The sequence below is a fragment of the Lepus europaeus genome, chromosome 11 (genome assembly GCF_033115175.1).
Source record: "Lepus europaeus isolate LE1 chromosome 11, mLepTim1.pri, whole genome shotgun sequence".
Lineage (NCBI taxonomy): Eukaryota > Metazoa > Chordata > Mammalia > Lagomorpha > Leporidae > Lepus > Lepus europaeus.
In genome coordinates this window covers 9,471,066-9,489,196 of record NC_084837.1, presented here as the reverse complement: position 1 = coordinate 9,489,196, position 18,131 = coordinate 9,471,066, and the positions used below count along the sequence as shown (strand labels likewise).

Genomic DNA, 18,131 nt, shown 5'->3' with positions numbered 1-18,131 from the left:
CCCACAGGGCGCGCGCTCCCCAGGTCAGCTCTGGCCCGCTTCCTGAGCCGTGGGGTTGAACTTGAATAATCAGCTCTCTGAGCTCGGCCAGGAACAGCGGTGGAGGCCAGGCTCATCCTGCACTCCCAGCTGCAGCACAGCAGGTGCGCCAGGACCTGTCCCCCCATCGTTGCCGGGTGCTGAGGGACCCAGGACAAGCTTTCGGGGGAGAGCCAGGCTTTCTGGGAGTGGAGCAGGGCCGTAGGGTGCTGTGTCTGCTGTCCCGCTTCCTAGCGTTGATGTCTTCCTGCAATGCTTTTCCCAATCCTTTCTGGCTCCGACCCCTTGACTGGGATTTTAGGGAAATTCTGGAAACAGCTTACAAGGCAGGGAGGCACTGATAAGCACAGATCACATTTACTTCCCAGGAGCTTCCTCCCAGGTTGAGAGGCCCTGCCCCCCACTGCAGCACCACAAGGCTGCTCTGGGACTGATCGGACCCCAGGTGGCGGACCACGTCTCTGAGGCTTTGGGGTGTCTGTTGTAAGCGAGGACAGCCCGGGGCCTCGTTCTGTGTGGTTTTTTTTCCCCACCTAAACCTCTGCTCCTCTTCAGAAAACAAGCCTTTGGGTTTTGTTACTGGATGTATGGCCCCCTTTACACCATGTGTCAGGCACACGTTAGCTCTGCACACACCATCTCGCTGTGCAGGAGACAGGAGGTGACAGGGGACCAGTGTGATCTGACTAAACGCAGGGGAGAAGCCGACCCCGATAATAACGGAGGAATACGGACTCAGAAAACTGCCTGTCGGCTGGCTCCCAACACATAAAGACAGAGAGCACAGCTGTGTGTGCGGAGCAAGGGAGCTCCGGGGAAAGCTGCACAAGCAGGCCTGGCTCCCAGCCGGCCTCAGAGCAGGGACGTTCCGGGCCAAGTCTTCGTTTCTCCCCGGTGAAGAGGACGATTGCAGGCTTCCCTCTGCAGGCTGCTTTGACAAGTTCAAGTGTGCATCACTGTGCAGGACAGGCCCAGGCATCGCTGCAATGGTGGCTTCCCACGCAGAGCTTCACCCCACAGCATGACCTGAGAGCTCTGAGCCAACCTGGAAAGCCACGCGGGACGCCGTGACAGCGATGACACCAGCCTACTTAGCTGTGGCCTCTGTTTCAATATCGTCTCACCCTCCTTTGGGGGCTGCGTCGCTGCCACTGTGCACTTAACCTCCAGCACGCGGGCGCAGCGTCGCCTTCGCGCCCTGCCTTCCCAGCAGGCCAGGGGAAGAGGAGTCTGGTGCGCAGCTGCTAGTGGGGGAGCCCCTAGGCTTCCAGCCGTCGTGGGCCTGATCAAGCCCCTGACCGGGAGTGAGAGCAGCAGCCTGGTTTCCGAGCCTCAGCCGTCCCCTGCGGGCCGCCCCCACTCTGCGGGAGCAAGGAGAGGTCAGGGCGGAGAGGAGCCTCCGCGCCTGCCGCAGGCCCACCGTGCGCACGGAGCTGCTGTTTTTCTTTCCTTGGTCGCTTGCCTCACTCTGGAATTCTCCTGCCTCATTTCATCAGTGCACAAATCCCACTTCAGTGCCTGATTTTCCACAGATTTCTCCAAGTGCAGATTAAGCCCCTGGTTTACTCACGGCGGCTTTTGGATGGCCGAGCCCTCTGGGTCCTTATCATCCTCACCGCCCAGACCTCCAGCCAGGCAGCCTCACAGCGAGGAGACGAGACGGCCGGAGGGAGCTCGCTGGGCTGGGAACGAGGTTTTTCAACCTGATTTTTTTTTTTTTTGGCATGTTTTTGCCGAGGAATACATAATTAGCATGCCACTGCTTTTGATTTGAGGGAAAAAACGCCTTTTGGATAAGGGCAGCTAACAGGCAATAAAACACGAGGGATTCACAAAGTTCCTGGAAATCTGGAATTTAACAATGACTGGAGTTTGGTGCAAAAACTAGTGAAGTCCATGCATAGCTTTTTTTTTTCCATTTTTTGTACTGGCGTCTCCCGTGGGCTGTCTGCAGACCCCTTGCGTTTTGCCTTTGAAGGAGAAGCAGTCCAGGCTTTGCACGGGGAGCGGACCCGCCCTCCTCACTCTGCTCGGTGTGGAACTGCTGGGATTTCTCCCACTTTTGGGCCTTGCACACTCACCCGGAAGCCAGCGTTTGTTCAAGGAGCGTTTTCCATGTTGAAGACCAGGCTTCCGGGGGCGGGATTCCTGTGGCCGGGCTGCGGGCTGTGCGCGCCTCCACCGCCCGCCCCAGCCGCGCGCCGCTCAGCGCCTTGGCGAGGGTCGCCCCGGGAGAGGAAAGCGAGGTGTTTTTCCTTTTTCAAGAGTTCTTGCAGAGGTGGGTTTTCCGAGGAGGGACTCGGACCGCAAGTCCAGAGCCCTCCCAGGGAGGACACAGCCTCGCCTCGGAGAGTTTCCAGGTGGAAAGGCCGCGGGTAGACACGCAGCCCCTGTCTGCCTGCCCCCAGGCAGAGACCTTCTAGAAAGTTCTGTTGGCTCCGCACAGGGCAGCAGGCGCGAGCCCACCTAGGTGCCGGGGACCCACTGAGGGCTGGACGCAGAGAGAACTAGCCCCATCCCTCAGGCCTGGGCCTCCCAGGGGTGGGACGTGGTGGTGAGGGTCTGGCACCTCCTCTTAGCTGAGTGAGCTGGCGCTGAGGAGGACAGAGAGGGATGCTGTAGTGAGGGTGCCTCTGCGCCCTGGACCCAGCTCCCTGATACATGCATGGGGGCGGACCGCTAGCGCCCCCTGCAGGCTGGCTGTCTCCTCCTAGTTGGGTAGGGGAGCCTACATCCCTTGCACAAATTCTCGCAGTGGCTCCGTATTCAGAGCATCTTGGAAAGTGCTGGAAAGGCGATGCCGGTGAGACAGCCGAGTACTGACACTTGCAGTGGGATCCAGGGAAGCTCCCGTGGTCAGACACAGGGGGCTCCGCCGGTGACCCAGGGCAGCCTCCTAGAGCGGGCTCTGACCCCTGGAGCCTCGGGTCTGCTGGCATGGCTGCCCCATGTGCTTGCCACAAATACCAGAAAACACCGTAAGGTGTCAGAGCTTTTTGCGTTTCTGAATTCCAGGCAAGGGCAGGGACATGAGTGGAATCTGTCCGCTGTGAGCAGGTGCACCTCTCTGTGCCTGAATGCCAGTGTGGATTCCCATGGAGGGACTCTGATCCGGCTAGGGTCAGGTGATCATGCCTGTCCAACCAGCTGAGGCCTGACTGCCGAGAACTGGCTGTAAGGCCGGGGAGGGGGGCCCAGCAGCCTTCTCAACATGTGTCTTCCACAGAGGCCCAAGCATTTGTCATGTCCTCAAAACTAAATGGTGCTTCTGCCTGAGTAAGACTTTGTCCTGTAGAGCAGAGAGAGCAGGAAGGCTCCTGTGTGCTGTGGGGCCCAAGGCGGTCTTCCAAGCGTCCACCAAGCCCTTACAGCCATGTGGCTCTCAAGTGACTTAACCCAACTCCCCTGCCCCACCTGTGGCTTCCCCTAGCCAAGCAGCAGGCTGGTAGGAAGCCAGGGCCCGCCTAGACAGGCTAGCCTCCAGAGAGCTTCACCTTAGCACCCCAGCTTCGCGGGGGCTGGGCACGCTTCTCTCCTTGGCGTGTGTGGGTGTGTGACTCTCAAGAGGATCGGGACTCCCATACCACCTGCAATGGAGCCATGTTGACTCTGAGCTCGAAGCTGAAAACCTGTCACCTCGTGTTGTGGATCAGGGTCTTCATCCCGGAGATGCGTTCCTCACCCAAGGCAGCCAGGGGGGGAATGTGCTCTGAGCACCCATCGCAACGTTTGTACAGTCATCCTCAGTCCCTGTGGGAGACAAGCTTAGGCTTCGCTTGTGTGGGGGGGTGCCCTGAACCCTGACAGGCCTTCAGAAAAGGAGGACATGTAGAGAGAGGCCCAGCTGTGTGGAGGAAGCAGTCCTGCCTCTGACTCTGTGCTGACCCCTGGGGTATCCAGAGCCTTGGAGGGCAGAGTGCACAGGTGCGAGTCCAGTGTAGGTGGAGTTGACCGTTCCTCCTTGCCTAGGCTCGTGGCCAGTATCCGTGCTTTCAAAGTTGACCCTCTGCTTTGAAAGTCTCCACTCCTCTGGTGCTCACGGCCTGGACAAACGGCTGGCTGGTTCTGACCCAGGCTGGTCCAGCTTCCCTCAAAACAGCCTCTCCTTTTCTATCCAGATCTCCTAGTTTTGCTCATATCAGAGACCATACTTGGAATCCAGGAGCTTCCTTGAGCCTGGTGGTTTGTTTTCACTGTGACACCATTTTGCTCCTCAGTACTTTTAACCCCAGCAGTTCTCGATTCAGAGGATAAGTAGTGATGCTGGGAAGGAAACCAGACTGGAGCAAAGAGGCATAGCCATGGCCCTGGCAGCCGAGGGACTTGGCACAGCTGTGTGTGTTCTGTGAGCCCATGTGCTCATCTGTAAGATGGAATGATGACTGCACACACCTGAAATGCATAGACACTACTTAGCTTGCTGCCTGATACATGAGAGATGACTGTCACTTCTGATTTTATCGTCGTCATCAAAGCCCAGTTACTCCCAGCATTCAGCCAGCATTTTGTTCTGGTGGGGATTAGAGTCCACAGTGCCAAACCACTGCAGTCGAGGGACCCTTCTGCACAGTGAGGCATGAGAGGCAGCTCAGTGAGCACAGTGGACACACAGATATGAGCAGACCAGGGGCTGTGTCTCTGCATCTCCCCAGAAAACCTCAAGACCCCAAAGAACACTCGGTGATCTCTCACAGGAGCCTCCGGAAGCTGGGCTCGGTGACCATCTGCATCCCTCCGTTCTCCCATCAGGCACCTCCGTGGGCCACTCCATCTAAATGGAGGGATAGCTGCCCCAGCCTGCCCTCAGGAAATGAGTCATTCGGCGCACGCCCTGTGCCTCTGGTGGCTCAGATCAGACTCAGCCCACGGGACTTCTCACACTCCACCTTGTCCGGGGCTTGCCCTGTGCTTGCCCATGTGGTACTGTTACTCACCTTTCTTTACCAAGCAGTGCCCGCAGACCGCCTTGGGTGAGTGAGGGGCTCAAGTCATGTTTGTTGAATGAATAAACGTTGTAGGACCAACACCCTGACCTGGGGAGCTGAAGCCCTCCCGTCTGTCCCTCAGAGCAGACTTTTCCCCTCTACAACTCCCCGGAAGAACTGAGCTGAATTCCGGAGACTTCTCTCTGGTGCTCTGAGATAAGCTCTTGTGAGCCTAAGGACCAGAGATGCTACCCAGTCGTGACAGCCCCTGGGACTGGGTGAGATGGCACAGCTGCCCTGACAAGGACTCCCCAGCCAGGTGACTGAGTCACTCGAGTGCTGACCAGGACAGCAGACTAAAGGCTGAGGGCTGTGTGTACAAGGTGCTCATTACTAAGTCTGTCCCACCCCTTATCAGCAAGGACCTGGGAGGACAGAGTGCTGGGCTGCGTGCTTCAGGGTGATGGGAGCCTTCTAGAAGGCCAAGTGCTGGGGGGGATTTGCAGACAGAGGGAACAGCCCAGGCCCAAGGACAAGAGCTTGGTGCATTGTGGGAGTGCAGGTGCATCTAGGGGCTGCGGGAACCAGGATGTCCACCCTCTCGCCCCCCCTATTCCTGTTCAGTGTCTTCCAGAACCTTCAGCCTCATAGCACAGCTCTGCTGTCCAGCAGCTGGGGAGCATTAAAGCATTTAGCAAAAGCCACTGCTGTGGGGGCCCTGAGATTAAGCCCCCACGTGGAGATGGCCACAGCTCCCTCCCAGGCTCATGCTGTTGGCCCATAGTCAGCACACGTAGAGGTTAGCATGCAACTCTGCCCTGGCAGCCTCGTGTGTCTGCTGCCTTTGGGGAGAGGAAACGCTGCATCTGAGCCGAGGATAAAGGTGACAGGGCTTGCCACGCTGTCACTGACCTGAGTCTGAGGGTTTTCCCCCGTTCTCTGTATCAGGTATTCAGGGGAGCAGGTGCATAGACCTGAGAAAGCCCGCTAAGCCGCTTTATTTACCTGTGTCCACCTCTCTTCCCTTGGGCTCACCCATCACCCACATACACCTGCTGCCTGCCTGGCCCGCACACTCCTTCCTGTGCCAACGTCCACCAACCTTTCCCTCCTCAGATAAGCCGTGTGAACTCTACTGCTCGCCCCTTGGGAAGGAGTCCCCACTGCTGGTGGCCGACAGGGTCCTGGACGGCACACCCTGCGGGCCCTACGAGACCGACCTCTGCGTGCACGGCAGCTGCCAGGTGAGGTCACTTCCGCCGAGTCTTCCGCGGGGCCCTGGAGGGTGGCGCCCTTCCCCTAACAGGCTTGTGACAGACTTGGGTTGTGAGGACGTGGACTCTTGGGAAGGCTACCAGCAGGGCCACACCTGTAGCTGCCAGCACCTGTCCTGGTGCCGTTTTTAGCCATGACTGAGCCTGATGCCTGCCTGCAGGTCCACAGGGAGTTGGGCTGGTTGAAAAATCATCTCGGAACTTCCAAGGCGGTGTTAGGTGTCGCGCCGAGAGCAGGTGGCACCTGTTGAGGGGCCAGAGGGCGCGTGCAGGGGCCCTGTTCCCGGCCATCGTGGAAGCAGGCAGACTCCTCGGGTGCTCCCCAGACAGGGCGGAGGCGCCACGGCCACCCTGACACCGTGTCGGCAGCTCAGTACAGCCCTGATCGGTGCTGTTGGAGAAGGGGAGGAGGCTGCCCCTCGGCCTGAGCCAAGGGCGGCTGCAGCCTGTGGCAGGGCGGGTGACTCTGGGCTCCCGGTTTGTGATGCTGTGCCCCAGCTGCAGCGGCGGAGGCGAGGGCCGGGGGTCAGGAGGCTCCGGGCTCTCAGCATCTAGAGGAGGCGGGTCAGGTGATGCCCACTTGAAGTAGCTGCAGGTGCTGCCATATCTCTCCTGGTGACTCAGGGTGGGTGAGGGGGCCCCGTGTCACCCAGGCTGCATTCGTGAAATCCCATCATGCACAGCAGGAGCTTGGCTCACCGGGTCGGAGAACGGGAAGTCCGGCAGCAAGGCCCTGGCAGATTTGGTGTCTGGGGAGGGTTTGCTCCTTCCGAGGGTGGGACGTGCCTTCTGGCTATGTCTTCATGTGGGGGGAGGGTCTGGCAAGCTCCGGGGTCTGTTTGATAAGGGCACTAATGAAGGCTCCCACCCTGTGACCTAATCACCCCCAAAGACCCCGCCTCCTACGGCCATCGCCTTGGCAAGGAGTGGGGTTTCAGCCTGTGAGTTTGGGGTGATGCACACATTCTGACCACAGCACCCGGGGAGCTCCGCCCTCTGCTGTGGGTGCCGCCCGTATCAACAGTGCAGCCACGCCCCCTCAACTGTATCCTCCGCACACGATCCCACCTGGAGCTGTCGGAAATGGTGGGGGGCAGGACTGCTGTGCCCTGGCGTAGAAAGGACCCCTGCGTCTTCCCTCTGATTTGTGGCTTCCTTTGCCCCCAGCGTGAGACTGAACAAGGCACTCCCTGCCAAAGGCCCCCAGGGGCCCCCTCGCTTCGTTCCACCCACCTTCCAGAGCCGATGCAGGTCCCTGAGGCTGTTTCCGGGAGATCTCGACAGTGTTTGAGTAACTACATTCCTGGGGCCCTGGGGGGGACGCTGCCATCCTCACTCAACTACGTGTGCGGACCCTGGCCCTGAGCCGGGCGTCCCTGGCCCATGGGGGCAGCAGATCTGCCCTACGCTCATTGCTGCCAGGGTGCCTAGCAGAGAGTTCAGGCCTCAGGGTTGGGAATGCGTGAGAGGCAGAGGAAGGGAAGCAGCAGACCCAGGTCCCCAGCTCGCGAGGCGACTCCTGCAGCTAACCGTCTGGCCCAGCAGGTTTTCTTCACTGTCCCAGACGGGCCGTTTCCGGGATGGCCTGGCTTTGTTATCAAACACAGGCGAGTGTGGGAGCCACGTGCTCAGAGCCGGGTCTTGGCGAGGCAGTGGTGAGCGCCTCCTTGAAACGTGTAAGGCGCTGCCCCTCGGGCAGCAGGACCAGAGTGCTGACCTGAGGCTGCGCTGACCATTCTTAGTAAACCTGCTCGCAAGCCAAGTTCAGGGCTGTTTCCTTCCTATGGGACCCACCGGCCCGGGCCAGCCTGTATGCCAAGGTGTGGCCACGCAGGAGCTTAGGCTCCTTTGCTAACGACTTCCCTCACCCTCAAAGCAGCCCCAGCCGAGTCCCCCACCATCCCGCCAGCCTCCCGCCAGCACCTTCCGCTGTGTCCTTACCCGGATGGTGGCATCTCTAAGAACCCTGAAAGTCTCTCGCCCAGGGGTCTGTGCTGCTTGCTCTTAGCTCTAAGTGATTTATGCCAGTGGATCCTCTGCCGTGATCTTGGTTTTCATCTCAGACTTTTGCACTCGGGAAATGCCCCTGTGCCGTGATAGTGAAGCCTTCCTTTCTTTAGTCAGTGGAACAAAAGCACAATTCCACCCAAGACATTGAGGCAGCCATAAGTCTGTGGCCATCCGGGCCCCGCTGAACCCAAGCCTGTTCTGCACCTGGGTGTGGTCAGTCAGTCCAGGCTATGGAAACAGAGTGACACCGACTGCATGGCTTGTAAGCGACAGACATGGATTTCCCTGTGTCGTGGAGGCTGCAGGACAGCGAGGTGCCAGCAGGATGGGGTCTGGGAGGACCCTCTGCCAGGCTGCAGACTGCTGACTCCCCGCAGAGCTACTTCCCTCCCCGGCTTCTTCTCTGAAAGGCACTAATCTCGTTCACGAGGGACCCACCCTCAAGTCCTGTTTGCCTCCCAAAGCTCCCCCTTTGCAAGTCCCATCTCATTGGGATTGAGGGCTACCCTGTGAACTAACTGGGGGAGGGGCACAAGCTGTCAGTCCATAGCAGGTGCGAGGAGGATGGCCGTGGGGTCGCTGCTTCCCTTTCCTATTCCCGGAAGCTACTCCGTCTCCCCAGACGCCCTCCTGGCCTGGGTCTGTCTCTGGTGCCCGCTCCAAGCCAGGCCCTACCCACAGGGACTCACTAGGGCACAGAGAGCAGACAGTGGCCCATGTCACAGCCTCAGCCGGACTCCTTCAAAGCCTCGCTCTGTCCACGGGCAGCCACACCTGCCAGCTCCCAGCAGCGCCATCTGCTAGGGCTGGATGCACCCTGCCCCCCAGGCCGCCCCCAGGCCTAGCCGACAGGCCCCTGCCCTAACAGGTAGCAGCAGGGCCTGCCGAACGCCCAGCACAGGATTTAACACCCTGGGAAACTTGCTTTCTGAAGGAAGTCAACAGCCTCCTGCCATTTTCCCGGTAGTATTCTCCCCCAGAGAGAGACTGTGAAGATCAGCCCTAGGCGACGCTCTGCCAGTCCCACAAAACTCGAAATCGCTGAAGTCCGAGCAGTGCAGCGCTGTCATGAAGACTATGTGTCAGGAAGGGTGCAAATTAACAGTAACTATGGTCCTTATGACTAGTCGCAACAATCGCCAAGATGGAATGTTCTGGATATGGCAGTAGGAGTGGACAGGCAAGGGAAAAATTAGTTAAAGAAAATCATAGAAATATACCTCTGGGGTATAGGGAGCCGAAGATGTATCTAAGCACAGATGTAATAAAGGGAGAAGTGGCCCAGGCTTTCTGTAGACAGCAGTCATGGAAATATCTGCAGTTTGCTCATGAGCTTCTCCTTCTGCTCCCTTCAGCGGTGAGGTCTGCCTGGGGCAGTAGGAGGACTGTGGGCTGTCGGGAAGAACCCAGTGACCACCTGGAGGAGGTGGGAAATCCGAGTAGCAGGCTGGCGCAGACCCCCGCACGGGACACAGAAACGCCCCTTTCTTCCGTGTGTGCGATGACTGTGCTAGGGCACTTCGGTGGGCCACAGATTACGTAGCATGCTGAGGTTAAACTTAACTGCCCTCGTGAAAGTAGGAGGGAATTGGGGAAGGAGCACAAGCATTGTGTGTTTACTGCAAGTCTCTATGAAGCAGGAGGCCCATCATGGACAACTTCCGTTGGCCTCCAGAAACAAAGGCCCTAAGGCGCTGTGTCTGCAGTGTAGGCCTGACCCCGCAGCAGCCGATGTGCGTGGCCGGGCCGAGCCTCCATGTGGCTTTGCCGTCGCACAGTGCGCAGATCCCAGTATGTGTGAGATCCAGATAGACCAGCTTTTCTGTCATGCCTAGTGATCCGTGCACGCCAGAGCCTGTCTGCTCCGACTGGGCACAGGCTTACTTGGGGCTGCACACAGTGTTCATATCCTGGGCTCGGTCAGCACCAAACCCAAACACCTTCAGGGTCCATAGCTTCCTCCCGGGAGCAATGGGGTCTGATTGATCTGTGCCCCCAGGCACTGGCCCCAAGGGAGCCTTTGATTGTGTTTGAAAAAAATCAGTGAGTGTGTGGCCTCTGGGCTGAGTGGGAGGGTGGGTGCTAGGCTAAGTGAGTGGGCGCTGGGCTGAGTGGGTGGGTGGGTGCTGGGCTGAGTGGGTGGGTGGGTCACCAGCTCTTAGGACTGCGACAGTTCTAGAGTCTGGAGCCCATCTCAGTGGACCACTTTATGGAACAAGCATTATATTTCAAAGGCCAATTAGGCAAGAAGGACCGCTGGTAGAATTTGGCAGAATTAGGAGACTGGTGTCAGAGCACCCCCATATAAAGGCTGGGTAGCCCACATGTGGGAAATGTGCCTGGCATGGGTGCTTGGGGCAGTATTTTGATGACACCCTGCTGCGTGCCTCCTTTCCCCACCTCGGGATGCATTACTGTGCGTCAGAGACCTTCACGGACAGCAGTGCCTGGAACTCTGAAGCCATCCCCACACCACCTTCTGGACTAAGCCGACAGACCCAGCCCCGTGTTCCTGCCTCTGAGGTCGCAGGATTTCAAAGCGAGGGTAGAGGCAGAGACTCTACCCCTTCCTAGAGGACACAGGCGCACAGAAGGGTTGGGGAAGGAGCGAAGCGGGAGAGGCCAGAAGCGGCCCAAACAGCGGCTCACAGGCAAACTGGGGCACAGGCTGCCATGGACTTGGGAAGCGGGGGGGGTGCAGTGTGGAGTCGGCGGGAAACAGTGAGGAGAGTCCAGGGTCCACGTGGCATAGCTGACTGTGCCCGGGCTGCGAGATAGTGACCCCAGAAGGCGTGGGCGCCTTTCCAAAGTCGCGGGGGCAACTCTGAAAGAACAGCAGAGCCAGGGGCGGTGTCGTTTGGACTCAGGGAGGTTACTTGCCCTTTCTGGCTTTGGGGTGGACCCCAGCTGCCCTCCTGCTAGTCCTGAAAAAGCATTCTTCACAACACTGCTCTGACATACCGGGGAACTTGAAAAAGTTAGTGGAAAATGGAATTAAAACATGATTGTGTTTTTGTATGAAATAATTTTAGAAATGCATAGTTTTTTTGTCATGTGTATTTTCTACCTACCAACTTTTTTTTTTAATTTGATAGGTAGAGATATAGACAGTGAGAGAGAGACAGAGAGAAAGGTCTTCCTTCTGTTGGTTCACTCCCCAAATGGCTGCCACGGCCGGCACTGCATCGACCCGAAGCCAGGAGCCAGGTGCTTCCTCCTGGTCTCCCATGCGGGTGCAGGAGCCCAAGCACTTGGGTCATCCCCCACTGCCCTCCCGGGCCACAGCAGAAAGCTGGACTGGAAGAGGAGCAACCGGGACTAGAACCCGGTGCCCATATGGGATGCCAGTGCCACAGGTGGAGGATTAACCAAGTGAGCCACGGCGCCGGCCCCTCTACCAACTTTTTGAAGGCCCCTCCTAGGTCTCCATTGACCTTGCTTCTCATTCTCAAATGTGATTGGGCAAGCAGAGGTCATTAGCTGTTTGAAGAAAATGATAGCACGAATTAAAGAAAAAAAAAACACACAAGAAAAACCAGCAGAAAAATTGGCCCTGGCAGAAAGTGGCAAAAATTATAGAATTCTATGTGCAGCCAAATTGTCAACCAAGCATGTGAGTAAAATGAAGTAATTTTGTGACATGGGAGAATTTAGAAATTTTATTTCCCATGTGTCCTCCCTGTAGATGTCCTGTGGGAGTCAGAGAAACCAGGGTGAAGTCAAGAACGAGCGAGATTAGTGCAGTAGGCCGGGTGGAGCCTGCCCTGCACCCCAGCCCTCCCTGCGGTGACAGCTGTGGGTGCCTGAACCCTGTATTCACTTAACATTCAGGGGGTCAGCGACCTCCCTCCAGCGGCAGATACGGGGTGAGGCAGTCCTTGGAAGACGGCTGTGAAGTTGAAGAAAACAAGTTCTACCATAGTCAGCCAAAGAAAGACAAGGGATGAAATGAAACAGGGCAAAGAGCGTCAGGACCTGAACAGGAAGCTGTAGTATAAGAATCCTACAGTGCGTCGGGCTAAGGAAGAGATGGTGTGAGGCTAGAGGCATCGAAGAGAGAGAGACCTTTCCGTTTTAAAAATTAACAAATTTATTTGTTTATTTGAGCAGCAGAGTGCACCCCATCCACTAATTTACTCACACATGACTGCAAGAGTGAAGATTGGGGTGGGCCAAAGCTCGGAGCCTGGAACTCAGTCCGGGTCCCCGGCGTGGTGGCAGGAACCCGTCACTTGAGCCTCACTGCTGCCTCCCACAGGATGCCTTGGCAGGAAGCTGGAGTAGGAGCCAGCAGCAGAGCCTTGGCCTTCCAGAGTGGGAGTCCTACCCGCTAGGCCCGACCCTTCCCCCAGCACCTCTTTTTGCAAACCAAAATCTGTTGCTCCCAGTTTTGCCCAGGGCGCAGCTTGATTCGAGGTCATTTTTATGCATTGACTGAGCGCACATTATGTGCTCAACACCATACCAGCCACTGTGGGGGGAACAGGAACACAAAAAAATTGCAAGACGCAGTCCTTAACACATGGAGGATCCCACGCGCTCACGCGAGAATTGAACAACCAGAGGAAAGGCTGCAACAAGAGCCCATGAGAGATTCATCTTAGAGCAGAAAACCCTCAGGGTGGAGTTTGCTTAATTCCGGGGCCACGTCTTTCCTGGGCAGTCCACGTGCCAGGCACTACAGTGGGAGCAGGACAGAGAGGATGTCTGTTCCCACCCATCATACAGACAAGACCGCATCAACTGCTGGACATGGCCATTGAGGGACTCAGTGTGTGGGGGAGAAAATAAAATGGAGACCGAGCTGGAGACTGTGACGGGGGACTGTGAATGTGGCAGTGTGGCAGAGAGCTCTAGGCACCTGGAAGCAGGAACAAGGGTGGTGCATTCCAGGCACGGAAGAGAACGGAGGAGCAGCCTGGCCTAGAGGATTTTATCCTGAGCACAATGGATTGAGACAGAGCAGAGAAATGGTCCTGGTTGTGGAAACTTGACCATGAAGGCCTGGGGTTGCTCAGTGTGGACATACGGGACATACGGGAGCCTTGGCCGTGCGTTGTCTCATCCAGCCCCATCCTGGGAGGATGAGCCTGGCAGCAGGGGAAGATTAATTCCTGTCCTGGGTAAAGGGGTCTCAGCCAGGGAGTGACCGTGAATATAAAGAAGAAGTAGACACGGGGTTTTTGGAGTCTCAGCCACAGACTGTGTGTCGAGGAGACGGAGAGTCGACACGGCTTGTAGGTCTCGGGGCCAGGTGGCAAGAGTGTGGTGGTGGTGTCCAGCTGCCCAAGGAGTCAGAGGGAGTGGCCTCTGAGAAGCGGGCCTGCCGGGACTGAGGCCTTGGCAAGCTTGCTCAGCGGACACCCGGCGGCGTGAGCCTGCAGGGGTCTCCGTGTGGGAGTGGTCTGGGAAGTCCGGCAGGGGAGGCGGAATTTCTAAGAAAAGTGAAGGGAAGAGAAGGACCAGGGTGCACGCAGGAACTACCGTTTTCAGGAAGTCAAAGAGGCGAAGGGACAGCGGGCAGCATCCCAAAGGGGCAGAAGAGATTGAACAAGAGCCGGCTTAGCCACTCTGGGCATCTGAGGGCGTGAGCTGCAGTGTGTCTGTTTCCACACTGCCACCTCCCTCTTTGCTGCACTCTTCATGCCCAGGGGAGGCACCTAACACACATCCGGTAAGTGTGCTGGTTGAGAAAAGACGGTTGGCTCTCCATGTCTACTATAGGCGATTGAATCTCCATGTCTACTGAACACAGTAGGCTGTCCATGTCTACTGTACAGTTTGCTCTCCATGTCTGTTATATACAGTAGGCTCTCCATGTCTGCTGTATACAGTTTGCCCTCCATATCTACTGTAAACAGCTGGCTCTCCACATCTACTATAGGTGATTGGATCTCCATATCTACTGTAGACAGCTGGCTCTCCATGTCTGTTGTATACAGTTTGCCCTCCATATCTACTGTATACAGTTGGCTCTACATGTCTACTGTATGCAGCTGGCTCTCCACATCTACTATAGGTGATTGAATCTCCATATCTACTGTAGACAGCTGGCTCTCCATGTCTGTTGTATACAGTTTGCTCTCCATATTGACTATTTAGTTGGCTTTCCATATCTACTGTATACAGTAGGCTGTCTGTATCTACTGTAGACAGCTGGCCCTCCATGTCTACTGTACAGTTGGATCTCCATATCTGCTGTGTACAGTTGGCTCTCCATGTCTGTTGTATACAGTTTGCTCTCCATATCAACTGTACAGTTGGCTTTCCATATCTACTGTATACAGTAGGCTGTCCGTGTCTACTGTAGACAGTTGGCTCTATATGTCTACTGTATGTAGTTGACTCTCCATGTCTACCATTTCCATGGCAACAGATTCAACCAAAGATCAAATATATTGTTTTAATTGTGTCTGTACCGAACATGCATGTACATTTTTTTCTTGTTATTATTCCCTACTAAGCAATACGAGAGGTCTTGAAAAACCTTATGGAAAACGTGTGTTATGAGACAACTTTGCATGTGGGGCAGGCATAGTTTTGGCACAGCGGTTAAGTTGATGCTTGGGATCCCTGCATCACATACTGGAGTGTCTGAGTTCAACTCCTGGCTATTCCAGTTCCCGTCCAGATTCCTGCTGATGTACACCCTGAGAGGCAGTAGATGATGGCTCAAGTATTGGGTCCCTGCTACCCATGTGTGAGATCTTGGCTAAGTCCCTGGCTCCTGGCATGGGCCTGGCCCAGCCCTGGCTGTTGGTGGGCATTTGGAGGGTGACTCAGCAGACAAGAGATCTCACTCTCTATCTTTCTGACTTTCAAATAAAATGAAATCGATTCATTAAAAAGCCTTGCATGAATTCAAAATTTTTTGCACCAAAATAAAATTATCTTTTAATTCCATGAACACAGCCCTCTTATAACTTAACAGCTATCCACATAGCACTTACATTGAATTATGGGTATTATTAGTGATCTAGAAAAGATATAAGGGATACAAGAGGGCATTTGTAAGTTATATGTAAATTTGGGAATTCATGGGGGTCCTGAAGCCAATCCCACATGGCTGCTGGGAGACAACCCTATACTACCAGGCAGGGTGGGTGCTACACAGCAGCCCATGCTGTAGAACGAGAGGGCAGAGGGGATGAGGATGACCCGCGGGCTGCAAAACTCTGCGGGTGGAATCCAGGACTCTCGTCACTGGAGACGGATCCTCCTCACTTCTGGGAAGCGGCCCCACCCCGAGGTCCATCCCGTGCCCTCCTGTAGCACCCGGGTCCGAGTGCACAGCTTCCTACCCCCATTCTGCATGTTTCCTGGGACCACAGCGAACTCGTTCCATGCCACCCGTGCCTTTGCTGGATTTTGCCAGTGGGCAGTGCTGCCCCTTGGTCCCTGTGCGGCACACACCCTGATGTAGCCAGCAGAAGAGGCCCCCACGTGGCAGGTGCAGGCCTGGGATGGGAAGGCTCGCGTGCACAGCTCATTGATGGTGATGGGGCTCCCTAGGCCTTGTCACCGAGTAACGGGATCCCCAGGATTACGTGTGAAGATTTCAGAACTCATTGTTTGGCGTCTCCTCGGGCTTGGTCATCTTGTTCTCTTGCGATGCCAAGACTCATAAATGCAATCGTTAAAGCTCCTCTCACACTCAGGGTGAATGACTCCAATTGTATTTTATGGTAGCTTCCATTTCAAAAAAATCTGCGCCCCTGCCAAAAATATCACACTTTGCCTGCTCTGACGGTAGCGAAGGAAGAAAAAGCCCCACCGGCAGCTCCACTTGGCTGTGGCCCTTTGGGCCTCGGGTTTGCCGCCGTTCAGACAGACATCCCCACATGCCCGGCCTGCAGACATAAACAGTGCCTCAGGCAGCGCCAGGTGGGTTGGGCAGAGCACACAGACCTGCCAGCACCCGGGGCGCTGCAGCGTTAACATCCAGGGCCTCCCCGTGTGGGTCTCCTTTTGCACCTGACCTGAAATGCCTCCTCTATGCAGCTGGGGAAGCTGTCTGGACCCAGCAGAATATTTAGTAAGAGGATCTGGAAGCTGATGAATCAGGAAGCCCTGACTGAGATGCGGGACCAGGAGCCGGGCACGAAGCCAGAGACTATTAGCAAGCAAGGCTGTGGTTTAGAAGTCATAGGAAGCCAGGTGAGGGGAGCTCGAGAGCTTAGAGCACTTGGTGACAGAAGGCAAGCAGGGACAGGCACAGGTAACACAGAAGAGGCTGGTGAGGGTGTGACCTCACGCTGTTGGCATCGGCCCTGTGGCTGTACCAGAAACAGTCTGGAGACGGCGACAGTGCAGCTCTGCTCCCCCAGACGTGGCCCCGGGACGTTTGCTGAGCGTGTACTTATGCAGAATTGCTGATCTTGGCTGTTCACATGCTTATTCCTTAGAATTGTCCATCAAGCAACCTTATAGGGTCTTGCAGCCCTGGTCCAGAATCCAGGTTCCTGCCACAGCTCCAGGTTCAGGGTGCTGCTTGCCCCTCAGCTGCTGTTGCGTGGTCTGCCCTGGCAGTGTCGCAACCCATTGCCAGTCACCACCTGCGTCTTGATGTGTCACTTGCCTCTCCCTGCCTGCCGTGGACTCTTCCCTGCCTGGCCCCAGATTTTCCCGTTATCTGTTTTTGCACTGCCTCTGAACAAGTCGGATTCTCTATTATTCAAATGCTACCATTTCTCAGTTTCCATAAAAATCACTTTGTGAATCAACTTGCCCAACTCCTAGCATACCTTCAGTTCATGACTGAAATGTGCCCGGTTATGCTGTTGTTTTTAGACACGCATAGTAACTTCCCAGTAACTCCTTCCCAAAGGAGCGCCAGGATCCAAGGATGACACCTAAGCACTGTTAAATAGGAAGGACATTCGTCTACAAGAGCTCTTCAAAAAGTTCGTGGAAAATGCACATCATGAAAAACTGCAATGCAGGATTTCCACATTTCTTGCACCAAAAGTCCTTTCCTCTCTGTTCCGTTTTTCCACAAACCTTGTGAAGCCCCTTGTAGCCCTCAGAAGAGCCCACCCTCATGCAGCAGTGTGCCTTGGACCAGCAGCAGCACCTGCAAGCAATGCAGACTCTCAGGCCCTCCCTCTAGGTCGGAGACTCTGAGGCTGGACCCCAGCAGCTTTTCTGGGACAGCCCTGTCTGGCTGAGGGTGGCTCACGTTCAGGTTGGGGAACTGCTGCCCTGATTAAGCTGGGTTTCTAAGTCCACTGGGGAGATGTGGGCTCCCATGCCCCTCCAGGAACCCTCTGGTCACCGGCTCTGCCCCGAGCCCTGCCGTGCAGGGAGGCAGGCCAGGGGAAGGGAGCAGTGGCTGGTCCCCAGGCATCGCTGGAAAGAACTCAGTTACATCAACCTGCTCACCTGGGACCTGGTGGTCTTTTGGGCCAGAAGCACCAGTACCAATACAGCTGGGCTGTAGGGCACTGGGAAAACCCAGCTCTTGTTCTGAAAGCGTTCACTTTAAGGAAAGAAATGGAAGTGGTCAGTAAATACCCAAGGTTTACGGTAACTTCGGTTATATTGCAGAACTCAAAGTTCTTGTGCTTTTTCTTTTAACAGGTTTGTTTGTTTGCTTATGTATTTATTTGGAAGGCAGAGTTAGAGAGGTAGAGACAGGAGAGGTCTGCTACCCACTGGTTTGCCCCTCAAATGGCCACAACAGCTGGAGTTGGGCTGGTCAGGAGCCAGGAGTTTCTTCTGAGTCTCCCACATGGGTGACAGGGGCCCAAATATTGGGCCATCCTCACTGCTCTCGCAGGCACATTAGCAGGGACCTGGATCAGAAGTGGAGCAGCCTGGACTCCAACCGGCACCCATATGGAATGCCATTGTCGCGGGCTACAGCCTTACCTACTGTGCTATA

The 18,131-nt window shown here is 56.0% G+C and overlaps 1 protein-coding gene across 1 annotated transcript in view; it reads left to right on the top strand.

Annotated features, from left to right (window-relative positions):
* ADAMTS17 (ADAM metallopeptidase with thrombospondin type 1 motif 17) overlaps positions 1-18,131 on the top strand; it is a 266,125-nt gene that overhangs the window by 185,195 nt on the left and 62,799 nt on the right. Inside the window, exon 14 of the mRNA XM_062204548.1 lies at positions 6,081-6,208. Coding sequence (XP_062060532.1) covers positions 6,081-6,208 — 128 coding nt within the window. The remainder of the gene's footprint in view (positions 1-6,080; positions 6,209-18,131) is intronic.